The following is an 18,947-nucleotide window of genomic DNA, read 5'->3' as shown; positions in this document are numbered from 1 at the left end:
GTTTACTCGCTTGCTCGCTCGTTGTTCGTTCTTTTTTCTTTCATTCATTTCTTTTTTCTTTCTTGCTTTTTTTTCTCTCTTATTGAGTTTGCGTGTACTCTAAGTTCATGTGTGATTGCAAAACTAGTGAAATGGGCATCATGCTTTGCTTTAACCCTAAAGCCTGAAATGCAAGTAGGGACAGTCTATATATGCAATAGCATGTCGCAGAATTGTTGTTATCCCTATAATAGTATATGCAATATACGTGTCGCAGACATTTATTTAATGTATTGATTGTTTATCTAAATTTGACCAATTAGACGGGGCCTTACTATCTGAGCTCTTCATTCATTCAAAGTGTTTAAAAGACCTATAGGATATAAATATAAAAGATTAAAATATTACAAAACATATTATTTTCTACCCTACATAAATATAAAATCCAGACTTTCATGCCTTCTTCATCTCGGGGGGCTTTTTAAATTTATTCATAACAATTTGCTTTTGTATATTGTTATCGTTATTGGCAGTATTATTTATTATATGCATATTTATATTTGTTTTATTAAAAACAAGCTTAAATTTGCCCACCTGTCAGGTTTTAGACCATATGGGGCACAGCATGTGTATTTGGATATAACCCAGTTTTTTTTAACACACTTCATTATTATTGTTCATTTATTCGTTTGCTGGAAATTAGAACTGAATTTAGAAATAGGTTTGAAACATATATTTGTGCTTGACATGCAAAATAAATTATTTATAGGCTAATGGATGTCTGTGCATACAAGGTTTCCCTATCCACAAGGGCGAAAGTGAAAGTAGATAATGAGAAGGGCTTATCTCTCATTCTCGCGCTGTAGATGCTCTGTTTAACTGTTTTCTTGCTAGTGAAATGCTCAGTTTTTGCATTTACAAAGTCCGTCATTTAAATAGCAAATGCGCTATGGCACAACGCAACTTAAAGGGAATGGGAGATGAGACTCTGATTGGTTTATTCTCAAAACACACCTATAACTCATTAAGAAAATAAACTCAACCCTTTTAGACCATGCGCCACGGCGAAAAGCTGATTTTTCCATCCTTAAATTAGCAAAAGTGGATTCTGACACGCACTAACTACTTTTGCGCTCTGCGCTTTGCACTTTGTGCATGGATCGTCAAAATAGAGCCCTAAATGTTTGCACCTTGACACCGTTTTTTTATCTGAATTAGAATTAATTAGATTAGAAATAGTCTTTTACCTGTTTATTTTAATGTCATTAAATTAATCATTAATTTCGAAAACAGCTAATAAAAATAAAATTTTTTAAGGGAATCTTATATTATACGAAAAATCATTATTGCAATACTTAACAATAGTATCACAAGTGAAAAAGCTTTTCTGTTATTGACTAAATCATTGCCATGTAAGCGTTGTCTCAGGCATGATGCGAGGTGATGCAGTTCAAATATTATTTACAAACATTAATCTGTGCTGTGTTTACAGGCCAGTCTTGACCAGCTAGATGAAGTTGCCGCTCTGTTAGCTGCGACAGTTCATGACGTGGATCATCCGGGCCGCACAAACTCATTCCTGTGCAACGCAGGCAGTGAATTGGCCATTCTGTACAACGATACAGCCGTACTGGAGAGTCACCATGCTGCTCTCGCCTTCCAGCTCACCGTACGGGACAGCAAGTGCAACATCTTCAAGAACATGGAAAGGTACCAGTGCCTGCTTAAAATGTCACTGTTGTGCTCAATAAAGGCTCCCCAATATATACAAATGAATACATACTAGCACTTGAAGAAAAATATTATGCTAGGTCCTGAAAAATAAGTTGCATGAAAATAGACTAGTACAGTTTATATATTGAATGTTAAAATGACCTGCCATTGTGGAATCAGCATTGCCCTCTGAGTTTCCGAATAGGTTTGTTTTCACATCCAGTCTCTCTAAACCCTACCTTCCAAAAGCCTACTATGCACTGATTGGTCAGATGCTCCAGTCTGTTTTGATTGGCTGAAACCAAGCACTTATTACCATATAAGAATATCAGTTCGTCTTCAACACTTGTAAACACAGTGATATAAACGGTAACAGTCGTGTACGTTTTAATGATATTTTTTATTTTGTACTAACCTCTTTCAACCTCTCAATATCCAGGACTCAGTTTCGGACGCTGCGGCAGGCCATAATCGACATGGTATTGGCAACAGAAATGACTCGACACTTCGAACACGTCAATAAGTTCGTCAACAGCATCAACAAACCCATGAGTGCCATAGAAGAGACAAGTTCCAATGTAAGACACTTCACGCGTTACTGTTTTTCCATACTGTGTGTACAGTTGAAGTCAGAATTATTAGCCCTCCTGTGATTTAGTTTTTTCTTTTTCAAAAATTTCCCAAACGATAACCATTATTATACAATGACTTGCCTAATTAAACCAGTTAAGCCTTTAAATGTCCCTTTAACTGAATACTAGTATCTTGAAAAATATCTAGTAAAATATTATGTACTGTCATCATGGCAAAGATAAAAGAAATCAGTTGTTAAAAATGAGTTATTAAAACTTTTTGTTTATAAATGTGTTAAAGAAATCTCTCTATTAAACAGAAATTGGAAAAAAAATGCACAGGGGGCTAATAATTCTGACTTCAACTGTACGTACAAATGAGTGTCGTCTGTAAGCAATGCTGATCTCTATGTGAAACAGAGTGAAGGCAGTGATTGTGAGGGTCAGGCCAGTATTCGTAACTCTCCTGAGAATCGGCTACTGATTAAACGAATGCTGATTAAATGTGCGGATGTGGCCAATCCCTGTCGACCGCTGGAGCTCTGCATTGAATGGGCCGGTCGCATTTCAGAGGAGTATTTCGCTCAGGTAAACAAGTTCATACATACAGTATATGAAGTCCTCGTGCATATCCTGACAATGTCTTTTTAATGTCAATGAACCCCTTTCACACAGTGATACCGGTGAATATCCGGAACGACTTTACCGGTACATTCAAAAAAGCGCTGTTCACACAGGCACAGACTTTTTTCGGAAAAGACAGTTCACACATTAATTCCAAAATACCGGTAAATTCTGACGTCATTAACTAGAACCAACCTCTAAACGGCTTTTGTTGACGGTTGATGGTACATAATATGTGTGTGTGCTGGCGCTCACCAGCTGCTTCACGTGCACACGTGTCAAGCAACTGAAGCAAAGCTTGAAGGTAAACAAACAGCGGTTAATCATAAGCTTTTTATTGATCATTTTTTCCATGGCATTAAGGCATTAATGGCATTAAGACGGAACATAGAAACTTTATCTGACTAACGTCTAGAAGCTAAATGTGTCTGGAAAAATAATCAAAGGCTTTTTTTTTATAAACAGCGCAAATGTGAATGCGTCTGACTGTTCTGATTTGCTGGAGTAGATGTTCTAATCGGGAACATGCTCTTTCTAGCAATTTTCCTTCAGCATTCACACCGAGCAGCATTCCGGCGTATTACCGGTAGTTTTACAACTTATCTTTTCGGAAAATTGCCCAAATGAATTTACCGATGCTTTCAAAAAGGGCCTGTTCACACATGATCCCTGTCTGGAAAATTAACGGTAGTTATCCGGAAAGGTCTGTATATGTGAAAGGGGTAAATGTCTTTTCATTGACTTTTATTGACATTTAACATGACTTATAATGTTCAGTAGTAGTTAATGTATGTAGTAGTTTATGTTATATTATATTATATTATATTATGTTATATTATGTTATATTATATTATGTTATATTACATTATTCATTTTTCATAATATATCTTAATATATATATATTTATAATATATATATATTTATAATACTTAATATATATCTTATAATATATATAAATATTTATTTGGATGGATGGATGAATGGATGGTTGTTTGGATGAATGGATAGTTGGATGGATGGATGGTTGGATAGATAGATAGATAGATAGATAGATAGATAGATAGATAGATAGATAGATAGATAGATAGATAGATAGATAGATAGATAGATAGATAGATAGATAGATAGATAGATAGATAGATAGATAGATAGATAGATAGATAGATAGTATAATATTAGTAATATTTATATTTTAGTATATAGATAGTATTATATTTGGTATAAAATACTAAATTAATTATTATTTATTAAAGTAAGTGCTGAGACTAAAATCATAATCGTATTATTTCACATTATAGTTATTTCTTAATATTGTTACAAAAACTTTATTTTATTCATTCATTCATTTTCTTGTCGGCTTAGTCCCTTTATTAATCCGGGGTCGCCACAGCGAAATGAACCGCCAACTTATCCAGCAAGTTTTTACGCAGCGGATGCCCTTCCAGCCGCAACCCATCTCTGGGAAACATCCACACACATACACACACACACTCTTACACTACGGACAATTTAGTCTACCCATTTCACCTGTACCGCATGTCTTTGGACTGTGGGGGAAACCGGAGCATCCGGAGGAAACCCACACGAAGGCAGGGAGAAGATGCAAACTCCACACAGAAACGCCAACTGAGACGAGGTTCGAACCAGCGACTCAGCGACCTTCTTGCTTTGAGGCGCCAGCACTACCTACTGCGCCACTGCCTCGCCAACTTTATTTTAGATAACGCATAATAAATCCTAAGATATAGATAGATATTGCAAAATAAATATTTTATTAAGGCATTTTTAAATAAAACAAGAGATTGTTCTACATTTTTGTGTGATAATGCACAAAACTGAATCGTTCATTTAAAAAAAAAAAAAAGTCTCATAATTTTTTTTTGTCAATAAATTCCAAAAAAAGTTTTTGTTAATTATTTGTTGTCCTTTTTTCCTCAATCATTTGCTTTCTGTGTCTGTGATGTCTTCGTTTTATTAGACTGATGAAGAGAAAAGACAGGGTTTGCCGGTTGTCATGCCAGTGTTTGACCGGAACACCTGCAGCATTCCTAAATCCCAGATCTCCTTCATCGACTATTTCATCACAGACATGTTTGATGCATGGGATGGTAAATATACACACTACACACACACGTACAAGTTCAGAGGTTTTATTTCAAAAACAAACATAACAAAATCCAGTGTATTAATCACAGAGACTGCAGTTTGACTTGCTAATAAAGTAGATAGATAGTTAGACAGAAAGACGGACAAAGATAGATAAATGGATGGATGGACGGACTGATGGACTGACAGATAGATAGATAGATCTGTGGATAGACAGATAAATAGATAGATGGATAGATAGATAGATGGATGGATGGATGGATGGATGGATAGAAGGATGGATGGACAAACAGATAGATATATATGGATGGATGGATGGATAAACGGATGGATAAATGGATGGGTGGACAGATCTGTTGATAGATATATTTATTAGCTCCCCTGTATATTTACTCTAACTAAAATAAAACAAGTAAGACTATTATAGTAAAACTGTGAAAAATTCCTCGCTCTGTTAAATATTGTTTGAGCAATACTTGACAAAGAAAAAAAAGGAGGGCTGTAATAATTTTGACTTCAACTGTACGTTTTCCAGGAAGCCGCAAACACTAAGGGGCAAAAGATCGTTCTGTTTGTGTGTCTCTTTGAGTGGGAGAGCGAATATATATTTTCCCAGGCGTCTCCTGACACATCTGATTCTCCTAAGCGAGATCAAACGCTCCATTAGCTGCAGAAGATGTTGGACCGGAAGGCTTGAGATCCAGGCTTGTGTTAGATTGCTGAGAGGTTGTGATCATGTTATCTGGAGGTTGAGCCGACTGTGGCGAGCTTTGGAAACTTGAGGTTGTGTGTTTCCCACTGAGCCAGACCCTAGAGAATAAACCTGCTCACTGTCAACACACAACACTCGTGATGATGTCACGGAAACTTCAGACATACTGGAGAGAGTGCGAGTGTGTGTGAGAGTAAGAGAGGGAGAAGGAATGTGCATCTGCCTATGTGTGTGTTTGTGTGTGTTTGTGTGTGTGTGTGTGTGTGTGTGTGTGTGTGTGTGTGTGTGTGTGTGTGTGTGTGTGAGTGCGTGCGTGCGTACGTGTGTGTGCGTGTGTGTGTGTGTGCGTGCGTGTGTGTGTGCGCGAGTGTGTGCGTGTGTGTGTGCGCGAGTGTGTGCGTGTGTGTGTGTGTGTGTGTGTGTCTTTGATTTCCGTAGTCTGAGGTCAGGATGCAGTGAAGCAGAATCTCTTGAGCTCTCTGCAGATTTAGTTCCCAAGGTCACGATCGGGTCAGTTTATCATAGAGGAGCTGTGTTTGGTGTGTGTTAGTATGTGTGTTTGTGTGAGTGTGTATGAGAGTGTGTCTGTGTGTATGTACATTTAAATGTTTGAGATTGTGTACGTGTGTGTTTGTGTGTTATGTGCACATTTGTGGTAGTGTATGTCCGTTTGTGGATGTGAGGGTCTGTGAATTGTGATTGCATGTGAATTGTGTGTGTGTGTGTACTTTATTCTGCATGTGTTTGTCTGTTTCTTTCTTTCTGTCTGTCTGTCTGTCTGTCTGTCTGTCTGTCTGTCTGTCTGTCTGTCTGTCTGTCTGTCTGTCTGTTTGTATAAATGTGTATGTGTGTTTTTGTGTGTGCGCCTCTTATTTTGCCTACATTGCAGAGACCAAAAGGAGATATGTTTTAATCCCCATGAGGAAAATGGCTCATAAATTCTCAGACAGAATGAAGTACTATTAAAATGTAAAAATGCAGATTGTTTCCTGTGAGGATTGATTTAGGGGTAGGGTTGGGTTGGGCGTAGGGCTGGACAATAATGGAAAAAAATTATCATGATATCATGTTTCATGTCATTCAATATAGAAAATTATTGAAAATTTTTAATATAACATTTTTTTTTTTTGTTTTTTACACTACATCACTAAGGCAAATTGTTTTATTAGTGAAAAAAATTGTTAAACTTAATATCTGATCTCTTTATAATAAAATAAACATGGGTTAACAGGGTTTCCGCGGGGTCTTAAAAAGTCTAAAATTTAAAAATCTAAATTTAAGTCTTAAATTTGCTGTTCTAGGTCTTAAATATTTTGCACAGGTCTTATTTTTCCGATGTCCATGTGACGCTACATCTAACGCTCATTTTAGATGCTTTCGTGATGTTGTAGTTCTTTATTTCACTAGTCAATTGTAATTTGCGGTATTACAGCTACAAATAAGACCAGCATGCACTAGCCTCAGTGCGCGCGGCTAATGTGACGTCATTGCTGTGTTTGCGGAGGTTCGCTTTGGGTGCGCGTGTCATGATTTCGGCTGGCGGAGCTCACGAGATGTTTTGAGACTCGCGTGAACAGTTAGCGCAGCGCCGCGTTTTATTTGAGTTGAATATGAAACACTTTGAAGAGATTTTGTCTAAAACAGGTACGACAGGTACGACAAGTGATGCATCATTTAGATTAAATAAAATTTGATTTGAAAATATCTTGAATGGTTATAAAAATCTTTATAATAAATTATAAAAATGATAAAAAATGATTATTTTAAATGATATTAATGATATGACCTACAGTACTTCAGGAAACTTTCCACTTCTCTGTTTATCTGTCTGATTTTACCGTCTGTTTCTTTTGACCGCCCCCTGTTATTTAAAAGAATATCTCATTGGTGAATGTGTCAAGCCTCAAAGCCTCGTCAGTTTCTTGAGGTGCCTGATGCGCCGCCAGGCGAAAGTATAAATCAGCCTTAAGATTTTGTTTGTTTTTTTGTTTTTTGTACTATTTGTAGTTCAATGGTGCATCTAACCTGTATTTAGTACTGTTCAATTTGAATACATTTATCTTACCTCAAATTTTGTGATTTTTTTTTTATTTTTTGCATTTTCTCTTTGTGCGTGCATGTTTTTGATATTGCGATATAGATATTTATGTGGTCTTAAATTGAATTCTTAATGGTCTTAAAAAGTCTTAAATTTGACATTATGATATCTGCAGAAAGCCTGGCTAAAGAGACTCTTAAACATGATAAATAAAATATTACAAAGTGTGTGCAATGGTAAAGGGTAAAAACATGAATAATCAAAGTGTGATTAATAACGATAGTGTTAACCTCAAACTCTGTTACCAAAACAAATTATTATAATCAAATCTGAGCTTTCCATTAAAGGAACCGACCATCAAAATTCAAATACATACTGCAACATTAAAAATTGTGAATTTGAATGACCATTTCACCCCCTATGCTAAACAATCTTTCAGGGTTGCGATTCCAAAAACCATCGTTAGTCAATTAAGGTCGCAAGTTCCGTCGTTACAAACATAGTTTGTTGACTTGGTGTTTCCCAAAGCCATTGTTTCCAAAAATTCCTTGCTCTGTTAAACATCAAAAAAATAAATAAATAAAAAAATCATAGGAGGGTGAATCATTTTGACATCAACTGTACATGCTGTATATCAAGTTTATTTTTTAGATTAATTTCTCTCTGTTTCTCTTTCTCAGCCTTTGCCAGTTTGCCAGGTCTGATGGAGCATTTGGCAGAGAACTACAAATACTGGAAGAACTTGGATGAGATGAAATGTAAAAGCCTTCGGCCTCCACCTCCTCCATGACCCTTCCGACGCCCTTACCCCTGAGGTCAAAGGTCAGAGGTTACGCCATGAATGTAGCATCTCTGTCAGGCCTCCAGGTTTCCGTCCACTGAACACAGATCAGCAGCCCTGTTTCCACATCTAGCGACAATCGCCCGGTAACAAGGGTAAAACACAAACAAATGACAAAACGAATGCACTTTATCAGCATACAGTCCTCTTCCAGCATCTTTCACTTACGTCTCTTCTCTTTTAAAAAAAATACTCAGCTGTTTTTAATGATTTATGGACAATTATTTTTGTAATGTCTGACATGAGAAGATAAAGACTGATCTTTGACCGGTAGAGGACTGTATATATTTTACACGCTCAACTATGGGATTTAAAGTGGGACTGACATGTGAGCTATACATGTGTATACATTAACAGATACGTGGATCACAGATCCAAATGCCAAAGGGCTTTATTTGGACTTTGAAGCAGATATAAGGAGGACAAAAAACTTTGGAAACCACAAAGGAGCCAATAGTGAGCCCTGAGGCACTCCCTTCAGTCTCGCCTTTATTCATTTGATAAGATTCAAATTTTGTGGACAGACTCAAATGTCAAGTTGCCAAACTGAAAGAACTGAAGATGCATTTGCATTCGGATGATGAATCGGTGTTGACCAGCACCGAGCGCAATTCAGTGTGCGAGAATGTAAAAACGACGGATCAGCCTGCTGCGGGCCGTCATTATTCCGGCACTTTCTGTATCAGAACGACTCAAGCCTTTCTCAGACTCCAAGGACTGGTAAATAATGATCAATAATTTTGATATAAATAGCCAATAATAACAAAGAATATATTTCTCTGAAACACTGTATATCCCGACACATACTGTAATAACGTGAATCGTGATAATGCGTGTCTGTGTAAGGGTAGAGCGGGTGTGTGTGTGTGCTTAGTGATGAATGTATACACATTTTACACATTAACATTCCTACTTCACGCAAAAATCCGTATGGATGCAACATTCCCTTAAAAAAGAAACAAAGATAAGAGTTATCCTCTGTGTGAAACCAAACTCCAGCACAGCCTCATGAAGAGACCACTGAAACTGATGGTGGACTCGCACGTATTATAAGTGTTACATAGGTTTTTTTTTAAGTATTATTTATTTACAAATGAAATCGGCTGTATATCTCGGGTCTAGACACACATCGCAGACAACCTTCGGATGTTTCTGCAAGCCAAAAGCTATCAGGCTCCAAAGGTGCGTTTATAATCAAGCACAATGATGAGTTTTAAACAGATGTTTGGCTGAAGCTATTTCGACTGGAAACTAGTTTAGTATTCTTGAAATCTGTCACTCTGAACGATTGGTGAGACAAAAGATGTTTTTGTTAGGCAAAACTGCAGGAGTCATTTGTTATTTGTGCACCTCATTACAGTTGGACACGCAGCTGAACTGCACTGGCTCGCAGACAGGCTTAGTGGGAATTTATGAAATGTTTGTATTCAGTTGACATTCAGCCTCTTACTCTTTATGTTGTATAGACGCGATCGGAAAGAAGCTCTTGAGGACTTTTAAGATGACGGTTCTAGAACACACCAGCACAATAAAGCAGAGGGTTTTAGCATGTTATACACCGTTCCAAACATTGATATGTATACATAGATGCCACATTCAACTACTCGTGTTAGACCTTGAGTGTCCACAGACGGATGGGTTACACTTGACAGCATACTGTATGCATATATATGCATACAGTTGAAGTCAGAATTATTAGCCCCCCCTGTTTATTTTTCCCCAATTTCTGTTTAACGGAGAGCAGATATTTTTTCATCACATTTCTAAACATAATAGTTTTAATAACTCATTACTAATAACTGATTTATTTTATCTTTGCCATGATGACAGTACATAATATTTGACTAGATATTTTTCAAGACACTTCTATACAGCTTAAAGTACATTTAAAGGCTTAACTAGGTTAATTGGGTTAACTAGGCAAGTTATGGTAATTAGGCAAGTCATTGTATAACGATGGTTTGTTCTGTAGACTATCGAAAAAAATAAAGCTTAAAGGGGCTAATAATTTTAAACTAAAATGGTTCATAAAAAATTAAAAACTGCTTTTATTCTAGCCAAAATAAAACAAATAAGACTTTTTCCCAGAAGAAAAAAATATTATCAGACACACTGTGAACATTTTCTTGCTCTGCTAAACATCATTTGGGAAACATTTAAGAAAAAAAAAAAATAAAAAAGGGCTAATAATTCTGACTTCAACTATATATATATATATATATATATTACCGGTCAAAAGATTGGGGTCGTTTTTTGTCATGTTTTTTTTTTTATTATTCTGTTTATCAAGGACATATTTATTCAATGTAAAAAAAAATAAACTGTTAAATATTTCTTTATTATATATTTATTTATTACTCTTTTTATATGTAGTTTTAAATGAAATTATTACTCTAGTCATCATTATTTTATTACTATTACCATTAATAATAATAATAATAATAGATATTAGAGTGATTTCTGAAGACTGGAGTAATGAAGCTGAAAATTCATCTTTAAAATCACTGGAATAAATGATTAAATTAATTGATAAACTACTTTTGAACAGTTATTTTATATTGCAATAAATTTTACACAATTTCACAATTTTTGTACTGTGCAGGATAAGCTTATTTTAAAACATTTAAAAAATCCTACGGAACCCAAAATTTTGACTGGTAACGTATATATACACATATATACTTTCAGCTGCAATGACATCATGACATAGATGGGCTTTTCACATTTGTTATTTTTAGGTTATTCTAAACAGAATCCTGGTTTAGTTTATAGTTTTCTTACATTTCACGTTGCTAATTTAACCAGTAATTACAATTAATCATGGAAAATATGAACATGTCACATTATGCATTTCAATGTAAATAAAAACAATGTTTTACAGTTTTAATTTCTATAGCTTCTGAGAATCCTAAAAGAGCCATATATTGATAAAAATGTCATGAGAGCTTTTTACATGGTTTTAACATAAAGATATTATTGAATTGCCTCTTATTGCAGTTATAAAATAGAATAATAAAAAGCAGGAAATGTTCATGGGTCTATCACATCACCACATTGAAATGGTGCATAAAAGGTAGTGTTTCTCATATTAGGCCTATACAATGCTCATTTGCTGTTAATCTTTTCCTAAATGGATCTTTTGCACTGTAAACGGTCACTGTAATTGATGTCCCACCGATATGTTCAAATTTACCAATAACTGGTATCTGGAATCTGATAACCATCATTTATACATATTTATTTTCTGAGCCTGATTGCAAAAACAAAAACCAGGAATGATATGATTGCTAATATAGCATGCAGCATAACCACGATGGTTGCTCAGTGGTTAGCACTGTCGCCTAGGCCAGTTTGCATTTCTGTGTGGAGCTTGCATGCTCTCCCTGTGTTGGTGTGGGTTTTTTCGGGTGCTCCGGTTTACCCCACAGTCCAGAGACATGCAATACAGGCGAATTGGACTAAATTGCCCGTAGGGTATGAGTGTGTGTGTGATGGTGTTTCCCAGTACTGGGTTGCAGCTGGAAGAGCATCCGCTGCGTAAAATAGTTGGTGGTTTATTCCGCTGTGGCAAGTCCTGTTTTATTTTTTTCCTTCTCCGCTGTCGCCTCTAACTTGCATGGTTTGGCATCGGTAGAGCTACACATCGATGGATGTGCTCTTCAGTGTTTGAACCACACTGAACTGAGCTAAACTGAACTGAACTTAAACACTTAAAAAAACTGACTGACACTGTTCCAATCTACTATGACCTTTTATGTGAAGCTACTTTGACACAATCTACATTGTAAAAGTGCTGTACAAATAAAGCTGAATTGAATTGAATAAGGGACTAAGCTGAAGGAAAATGAATGAATGAATGAATGAATGAATGCAACTATGTTTGTCATAAACACATTATTAGGACCCCCCCCCCCACGAAATGGTGCAAATTTTTTACTGAGGTCAGAAAATTTAGCCCCCTTTGCATTTTTTTCTTCTTTTTAAAATATTTTCCAAATAATGTTCAGCTGAGCAAGGGAATTTTCACAGTATGTCTGACAATATTTTTTTCTTCTGGAAAAAGTCTTTTTTGTTTAATTTCGTCTAGAATAAAAGCAGTTTTTAAGTTTTTTTAAACACCATTTTAGGGACAAAATTATTAGCCCCTTTACGCTATTTTTTTCCTCGATAGTCTACAGAACAAACCATTGTTATACATCATACATAACTTGCCTAATTACCCTAACCTGCCTAGTTAACCTAATTAACCTAGTTAAGCCTTTAAATGTCACTTAAAGCTGTAGAAGTGTCTTGAAAAATATCTAGTCAAATATTATGTACTGTCATCATGGCAAAGATAAAATAAATCAAGTTATTAGAAATGAGTTATTAAAACTATTTTGATTACAAATATGGGAAAAATAGCGGGATAGAATGGTAATATATGGTAGAACCTCTGGAAAAAAATGGTTGGTGTGATGTATATACACACCTACAAATATTTAAAGCGATAGTTCCCCCCCCCAAAAAATCTAAATTTACATTCATTTACTTTACTCTCCATCAAGTGCTTTCAAGCATGTTTGAGTTTTTATTTCGTTGAACACAAAGGAAGATATTTAATACATTCTCATATAAGAGAACGCTTGTAACCATTGACTTCAATAGAAAAAACTAATACTATGGAAGTCAATGGTTACAGCCTTTTCTGCATTCTTCAAAATATCTACTTTAGTGGTCAACAGAAAAAAGAAAATCTAACAGGTTTGGAAGAAGTAAAGTGTGAGTAAACGATGTCAGAATTTTCATTTCTAGGTGAACTGTCCCCTTTAAGTAACACAAAAAATATGCACCTAAACACGTTCATACACATTTCGACACGATTAGACTCCACACATTTCTTTTTAAATATTTTGGGCCTTTTGGCATTCCATATACCACACACTTCAGTCAATATTTAGAATATGTCTAACATTTTAACACCGTATTGCAATGGTGTACTAGCATGTATGTATACCAAACCTGTCAACATTGAGATGTATGAATAGAAAGAGGGTGGAATCGCAAATAGGGAATATTAGAGTTTCATAGAAAGATAAAAAATATGGGAAAATTCTTTAGCGTTATAAAATGGTAAAATATGGCAGAATCTCTGGGGAAAAAAAGCTTGTAACCATTGACTTTGATAGTAGAAAAATACAAATACTATGGAAGTCAATGGTTACAGCTTTTCAGCATTCTTCAAAATATCTACTCAGAAAAAGAAACTCAAACTGATTTGGAACAAGTAAATGGGAAGTAATTTCATTTTTGGGTGAACTGTCACCCAAAAATTAACACATACAAAAGTCGCACCTTAACACGGTCATACATTTTAACATGATTAGACTCCACTTGTATCTTATAAAACCTTTTGGCCTTCCATATTCTTATTCAACACTGTATTGTTTTTGAATTAAAATCGTGAAACGATCCTCTACGAGAGTGTTTGGACTGAGGATATAGCCTTGAGATGGAACAGTGTGAAAGTCCTGCAGTTGTGTTAAAGGCAGTGCCCTTGTAGGCTGGCAGTGTGTGTGTGTGTGTGTGTGTGTGTGTGTGTTTTTCTGTTGTTTTGACTGTGTTTTGAAGCGCTCCAGACGGCATTGTGCAGGCGAAAGGCATGCGGTGCACATTCAGCAGCTTGCAGAGTTGAGATTTTTTTTTCCTCTTTCCTGTTCTCTCATCCTTCCTGATTCTATCTGTTTCCCTCCCTTTTTTCTTTAATGTGGTCACAAGGGTAAAACAGTGGTATTTGGTAGCACTTCTAAAGCCTGTATATGTTGTGTATTTTATAAAGCATTCCTGAATCTGCAGCTTTTGGAGAATATTAACACTTTTGATCATCTATAGATTTAAATCAGACTATATTTAAAGCAGGGACTATAAGACACACTGATATACACTATGATTGGATACAAATGATGTATTTTTAAAGGCATTATACCTCTGGTATAATGTTAATGTTTTGTATTGTAACACATTAATAATGATTACATGCATGCATTAAAGCGATAGTTCACCCAAACATTTTAATTGTCTTCGTTTACTCGTGCATGTTTTAAATCTTTAAGATTTTCATTTGCTTCTTGAACAGAACAGAAAAGAAGATATTTCGAAAAATGTTGAGTAAATTGAAACACTTCCACAGTATTTGTTTTTCCTTCTCCACAAGTCAATGGTTACATGTTTCAAACATTGTTCAAAATATCTTCTTTTGTGTTCAACAGAATAAAGTAGGCTTAAAACCTCTTGAGAGCGAGTAAATAGTGAATAAATGTTCATTTTTAGGTGAACTATCCCTTTAAGAATATCTTCATAGTACATAATGTCTACATGCTTTTATTTTCGCCCCTTTCTTTCGAGCAGATAGAAATGCTTCAGGATAAATTGTATTAGATTATGCTTTTGTCTCCCTCTAGTGTTAAATCAGAGAACTGCACATTATCAAACTGCACTGATGCTGTTATGTGCTGAAGCTGCGTTTTACACAAGTATGAACAGGTATCACAGAGCTAATGGTTGTTTGTTTGATGTGGGAAGTGTGTTCATTCTTATTTCCAAAGCAAAATAATGATGTTACCTTAGCTTCTTGTGACACTTAGGCATGATCTTAAACACACATACAGATCTACAGCTTTATGCTTTTATTGGGACTTTATTTACATCGATTACAATGTAATTCAATTTTTACAAAATTTGTTCAGGTCTTGTAATATCTCCAGTGCACTCCAGTTTTATAGAGTCCAATAATTATTAACCCATTCACTCCCACTCTTTTCGATTCAATTCACTTTATTTATTTATTTTTTTTATGTAGACAGCATCATATTAATTTTAATAAAAAAAATGTTGTATTTACATTCCCAAATCTACTTTATACTTGCTACACAAATAGTTACAGTCAGAAATGTTTGATCCCAGTGTGATTCATGCATAAAACCCTTTATGCATCATACTTTAATATTCTAAACTACTTTAATATTAATATACTCTCTTTAATAGGAAACAAAATAATTTCAAATGATGTAATAATAATTATTATACAGGTGTGTTTTGATGTAGATATTTATATACTGGGACGTTTGTGATATCTAGTTTTTAATCGGACCCTGCACAAAAATAAGAAAACACCCAAAATGAATGTTGCATTTGGTTTCTTGCTGCATTTTTTCTTGTTAATACATTTCGGAAAACACTATTGGGGTCAGAGACGAAATGCATTTAAAAAAAGTGAACTTTTTTTTTTTTTTTACATTCCTGTGCAATAGTTATGTTGTTGTTTTTTTTGTCACTTTTGTCACTCCATAACTTCCATTTGCTTTATTTGATAGTTTTGATAACGTCACTACTATTATACAATATAAAACTAATCCATATCTACTGAGAGAAGCCATAAGCCAGCGCGTTTACTGTAAAACTCTTCATATTTGTGGTGAAAAGTGGACCCTGCACGAAAATAACCAAATTCATTCATTCATTTTCCTTGGGCTTAGTCCCTTTATTCATCAGGGGCCGGCACAGCAGAATGAGAAAGTATTTTGGTTTGTTGCAGCATTTTTTCTCGTTAATACATTTGGGAAAACACTATTGGGGTCAGAGACGAAATGCATTTTAAAAATTACAACTTCTTTTATTTCTACATTTTGGTGCAATAGTTTTGGCACTTTTGTCTCTCCATAACTTCCATTCGTCTTGTTTTATAGTTTTGATAACATCATTACTATTCTAAAATATGAAAACTAGTCATAATCAACAACAAGTCTGAGTGTTTGACGGGTAGATTTTTCTCTGTGATCTCTTGTGTAAATATTTTTTCTGTACGTCACTGCCAGCTTTGTCTTTCTCCACTGCTAAAATCATCACTTTTTTCATTCTGTAATAATTTATACCTCCATACAGACTGAGAGAAGACAAGTCAGCGCGTTTACTGTAAAACTCTTAATTTTTGTGGTCAAATGATGCACAAAAATAATAAAATTCAGTCATTCATTTTCCTTCGGCTTAGTCCTTTTATTCATCAGGGGCCGCCACAGCAGAATGAGCAGCCAAAAAAACATTATTACACAAAAGTAATGTTTCTAAATGTATTTGGTTTCTTACAGATTTTTTAACAGCATTTTTTACACCCCAAACACTATTGGGGTCTGAGAACAAATCCATTAATCCATTATTTTTATATTTCAGTGCAATAATTAAGTTTTTTTTTGTCACATTTGTCACTCCATAACTTTAGTGACATAAATATTAGCGGTTTTCTCTACGTCGCTGCCAGCTTTGTCTTTCTTCACTGCTAAAATGATCACTTTCTGCATTGTGTAACATTTATACATCATATAGACTGAGAGAAGCCATACGCCAGCGCGTTTACTGTAAAACTTGGGATTTGTTACTGTAGATTAAAAACACAAAACCCTTTTTTTTTTTTTTTTTTTTTTTTAAGCTGACTGAATTTCTAGGAACTCTTTTTGCAGATCTTCATATAAATGTTTTAAAAGCGAGTGTTTATTCAGGTTCATGCCTTAAATCTCTACTGTAGACTCACTGCTGTAAACCTTCATTTACCACTCAATGAAATACTGAGCGATTCAGTGAGGATTTTGTTTTTTATTCATTCCAAAGATGTAATATTGAGATGCTGTTTTGTTTTTTTTCTGCTGATGGTGCTTTAGTTACTGCTGGTTTTTGTCTGTTGTTGATGGTTTACTGCTTAAAGGAAATGCCTGGCTTTATATATACATACATAAATACAAATAAATATTTATTTTGTTTTATAAAGTATTATCAGAAGTATTTGGTGAATGGTAAATTTGCATACTGTTTGATTATTTATATACAGTTGAAGTCAGAATTATTACAACCCCCCCCCCCTCCCTTCTGTTTAACGGAGAGCAGATTTATTTCAACACATTTCTAATCATAATAGTTTTAATAACTCATTTCTAATAACTGATTTATTTTTATCTTTGCCATGATGACAGTAAATAATATTTGACTAGATATTTTTCAAGACATTTCTATACAGCTTAAAGTGACATTTAAAGGCTTAACTAGGTTAATTAGATTAACTAGGCAGGTTAGGGTAATTAGGCAAGTTATTGTATAATGATGGTTTGTTCTGTAGACTATCAAGAAAAAAAAATATAGCTTAAAGGGGCTAATAATAATGACCCTGAATGGCATTTTAAAAAATTAAAAACTGCTTTTATTCTAGCCAAAATAAAACAAATAAGACTTTCTCCAAAAGAAAAAATATTATCAGACACTGTGAAAATTTCTTTGCTCTGTTAAACATCATTTAGGAAATTTAAAAAAAAAATAAATAAATAATCAAACGGGGGCTAATAATTCTGACTATATATATATATATATATATATATATATATATATATATATATATATATATATATATATATATATATATATATATATATATATATATATATATATATATATATATAGTGTATGTGTGTGCATGTATAAATTTAGTTTTAAAAATGTGGGTTATTCCCAACAGTATTCGATGCATTATTTTCATTACCATAGATTATAATTTTGACTTTTATTTATTTTTATTTTAAAACAAAAGTTAGAAATATTTAATTTCAAAAACAAATTTCACTTTAAATTCAGACAGTGTAAATTCAGAAAAATCGTATTTACCATGATTTAAAACTGTTAATACATGTACTATAATTTGTAAAAAAAAATGTTAAGCTTTTTTAGCAGGAACTGCCATTTAGCTGAATAAACTTCTTTAATCTTTATAGTTTTAAAACAGGAAGTCACAATTCTTTTCGATTGAATTCCTCTGATGATCATAGCCACCCATAAGCTTTAGCATCTTCAGGATTGACACTGATTTTCAGAAGCGAATCTGTGTATACTCAGGCTCATAACAAGCACTCGTCCTGTCTATCATCACTGTCAGTTCACTATCAGCTCTGCGACTACCTAAAGAAGTATTAAACATGTCATCAGTGTAATAATTCACCTGTTATTGTGAAGCTTCAAAAGCCTCATCATGTGTCACGATCAAAGGGCTCCTCATTGGCTCACCATCACGACCTCACTATGACATCACAGCCCGATCGACCAATGGGTGCAGAGTGTGTGCCAATTACTGTATTTCTGAAGTGCAGATGTATATAAACGATTTTTTAATGAACAAATGGCATCACTGAGAGTACAACTGGTCACATGCCGTTCAGCGGGTTTGTTTGTTTGTTTGTTGAAGGATTTTATTTTATTGTATTGTACAAAATGAATAGATGTATGTTGCATTAAAATGTCTGTTGGCTTTGTTTACTTCTGTCTTTACATCTGCTGTTTCAGAGATTAAAC

The 18,947-nt window shown here is 34.6% G+C and overlaps 2 protein-coding genes across 8 annotated transcripts in view; one reads left to right on the top strand and one right to left on the bottom strand.

Moving 5' to 3' along the window:
• pde8b (phosphodiesterase 8B) overlaps positions 1-10,308 on the top strand; it is a 104,818-nt gene extending 94,510 nt beyond the window's left edge. For 3 of the 6 annotated variants that reach the window (XR_015519919.1, XR_015519918.1, XR_015519920.1), the window contains exons 18-23: positions 1,472-1,689; positions 2,132-2,270; positions 2,685-2,852; positions 4,867-4,996; positions 8,425-8,709; positions 8,860-10,308. Coding sequence is in view for 3 of the 6 variants with exons in the window: in XM_087300597.1 (XP_087156723.1) it covers positions 1,472-1,689; positions 2,132-2,270; positions 2,685-2,852; positions 4,867-4,996; positions 8,425-8,534 (765 nt within the window). In the remaining 3 variants the exon portion in view is untranslated. Of the gene's footprint in view, positions 1-1,471; positions 1,690-2,131; positions 2,271-2,684; positions 2,853-4,866; positions 4,997-8,424 lie in introns of all 6 variants that reach the window. The other 3 variants (XM_087300597.1, XM_087300596.1, XM_087300598.1) reach the window with 1 other exon arrangement.
• ap3b1a (adaptor related protein complex 3 subunit beta 1a) overlaps positions 1-18,947 on the bottom strand; it is a 762,544-nt gene that overhangs the window by 399,704 nt on the left and 343,893 nt on the right. The window lies entirely within an intron of this gene.

Source organism: Danio rerio, chromosome 21 (genome assembly GCF_052040795.2).
Source record: "Danio rerio strain M-AB ecotype USA chromosome 21, GRCz13ab, whole genome shotgun sequence".
In the NCBI taxonomy this organism is placed as follows: Eukaryota; Metazoa; Chordata; class Actinopteri; order Cypriniformes; family Danionidae; genus Danio; species Danio rerio.
Note: the sequence above shows the minus strand (reverse complement) of the source record. Positions and strands in the feature narration are given on the sequence as shown.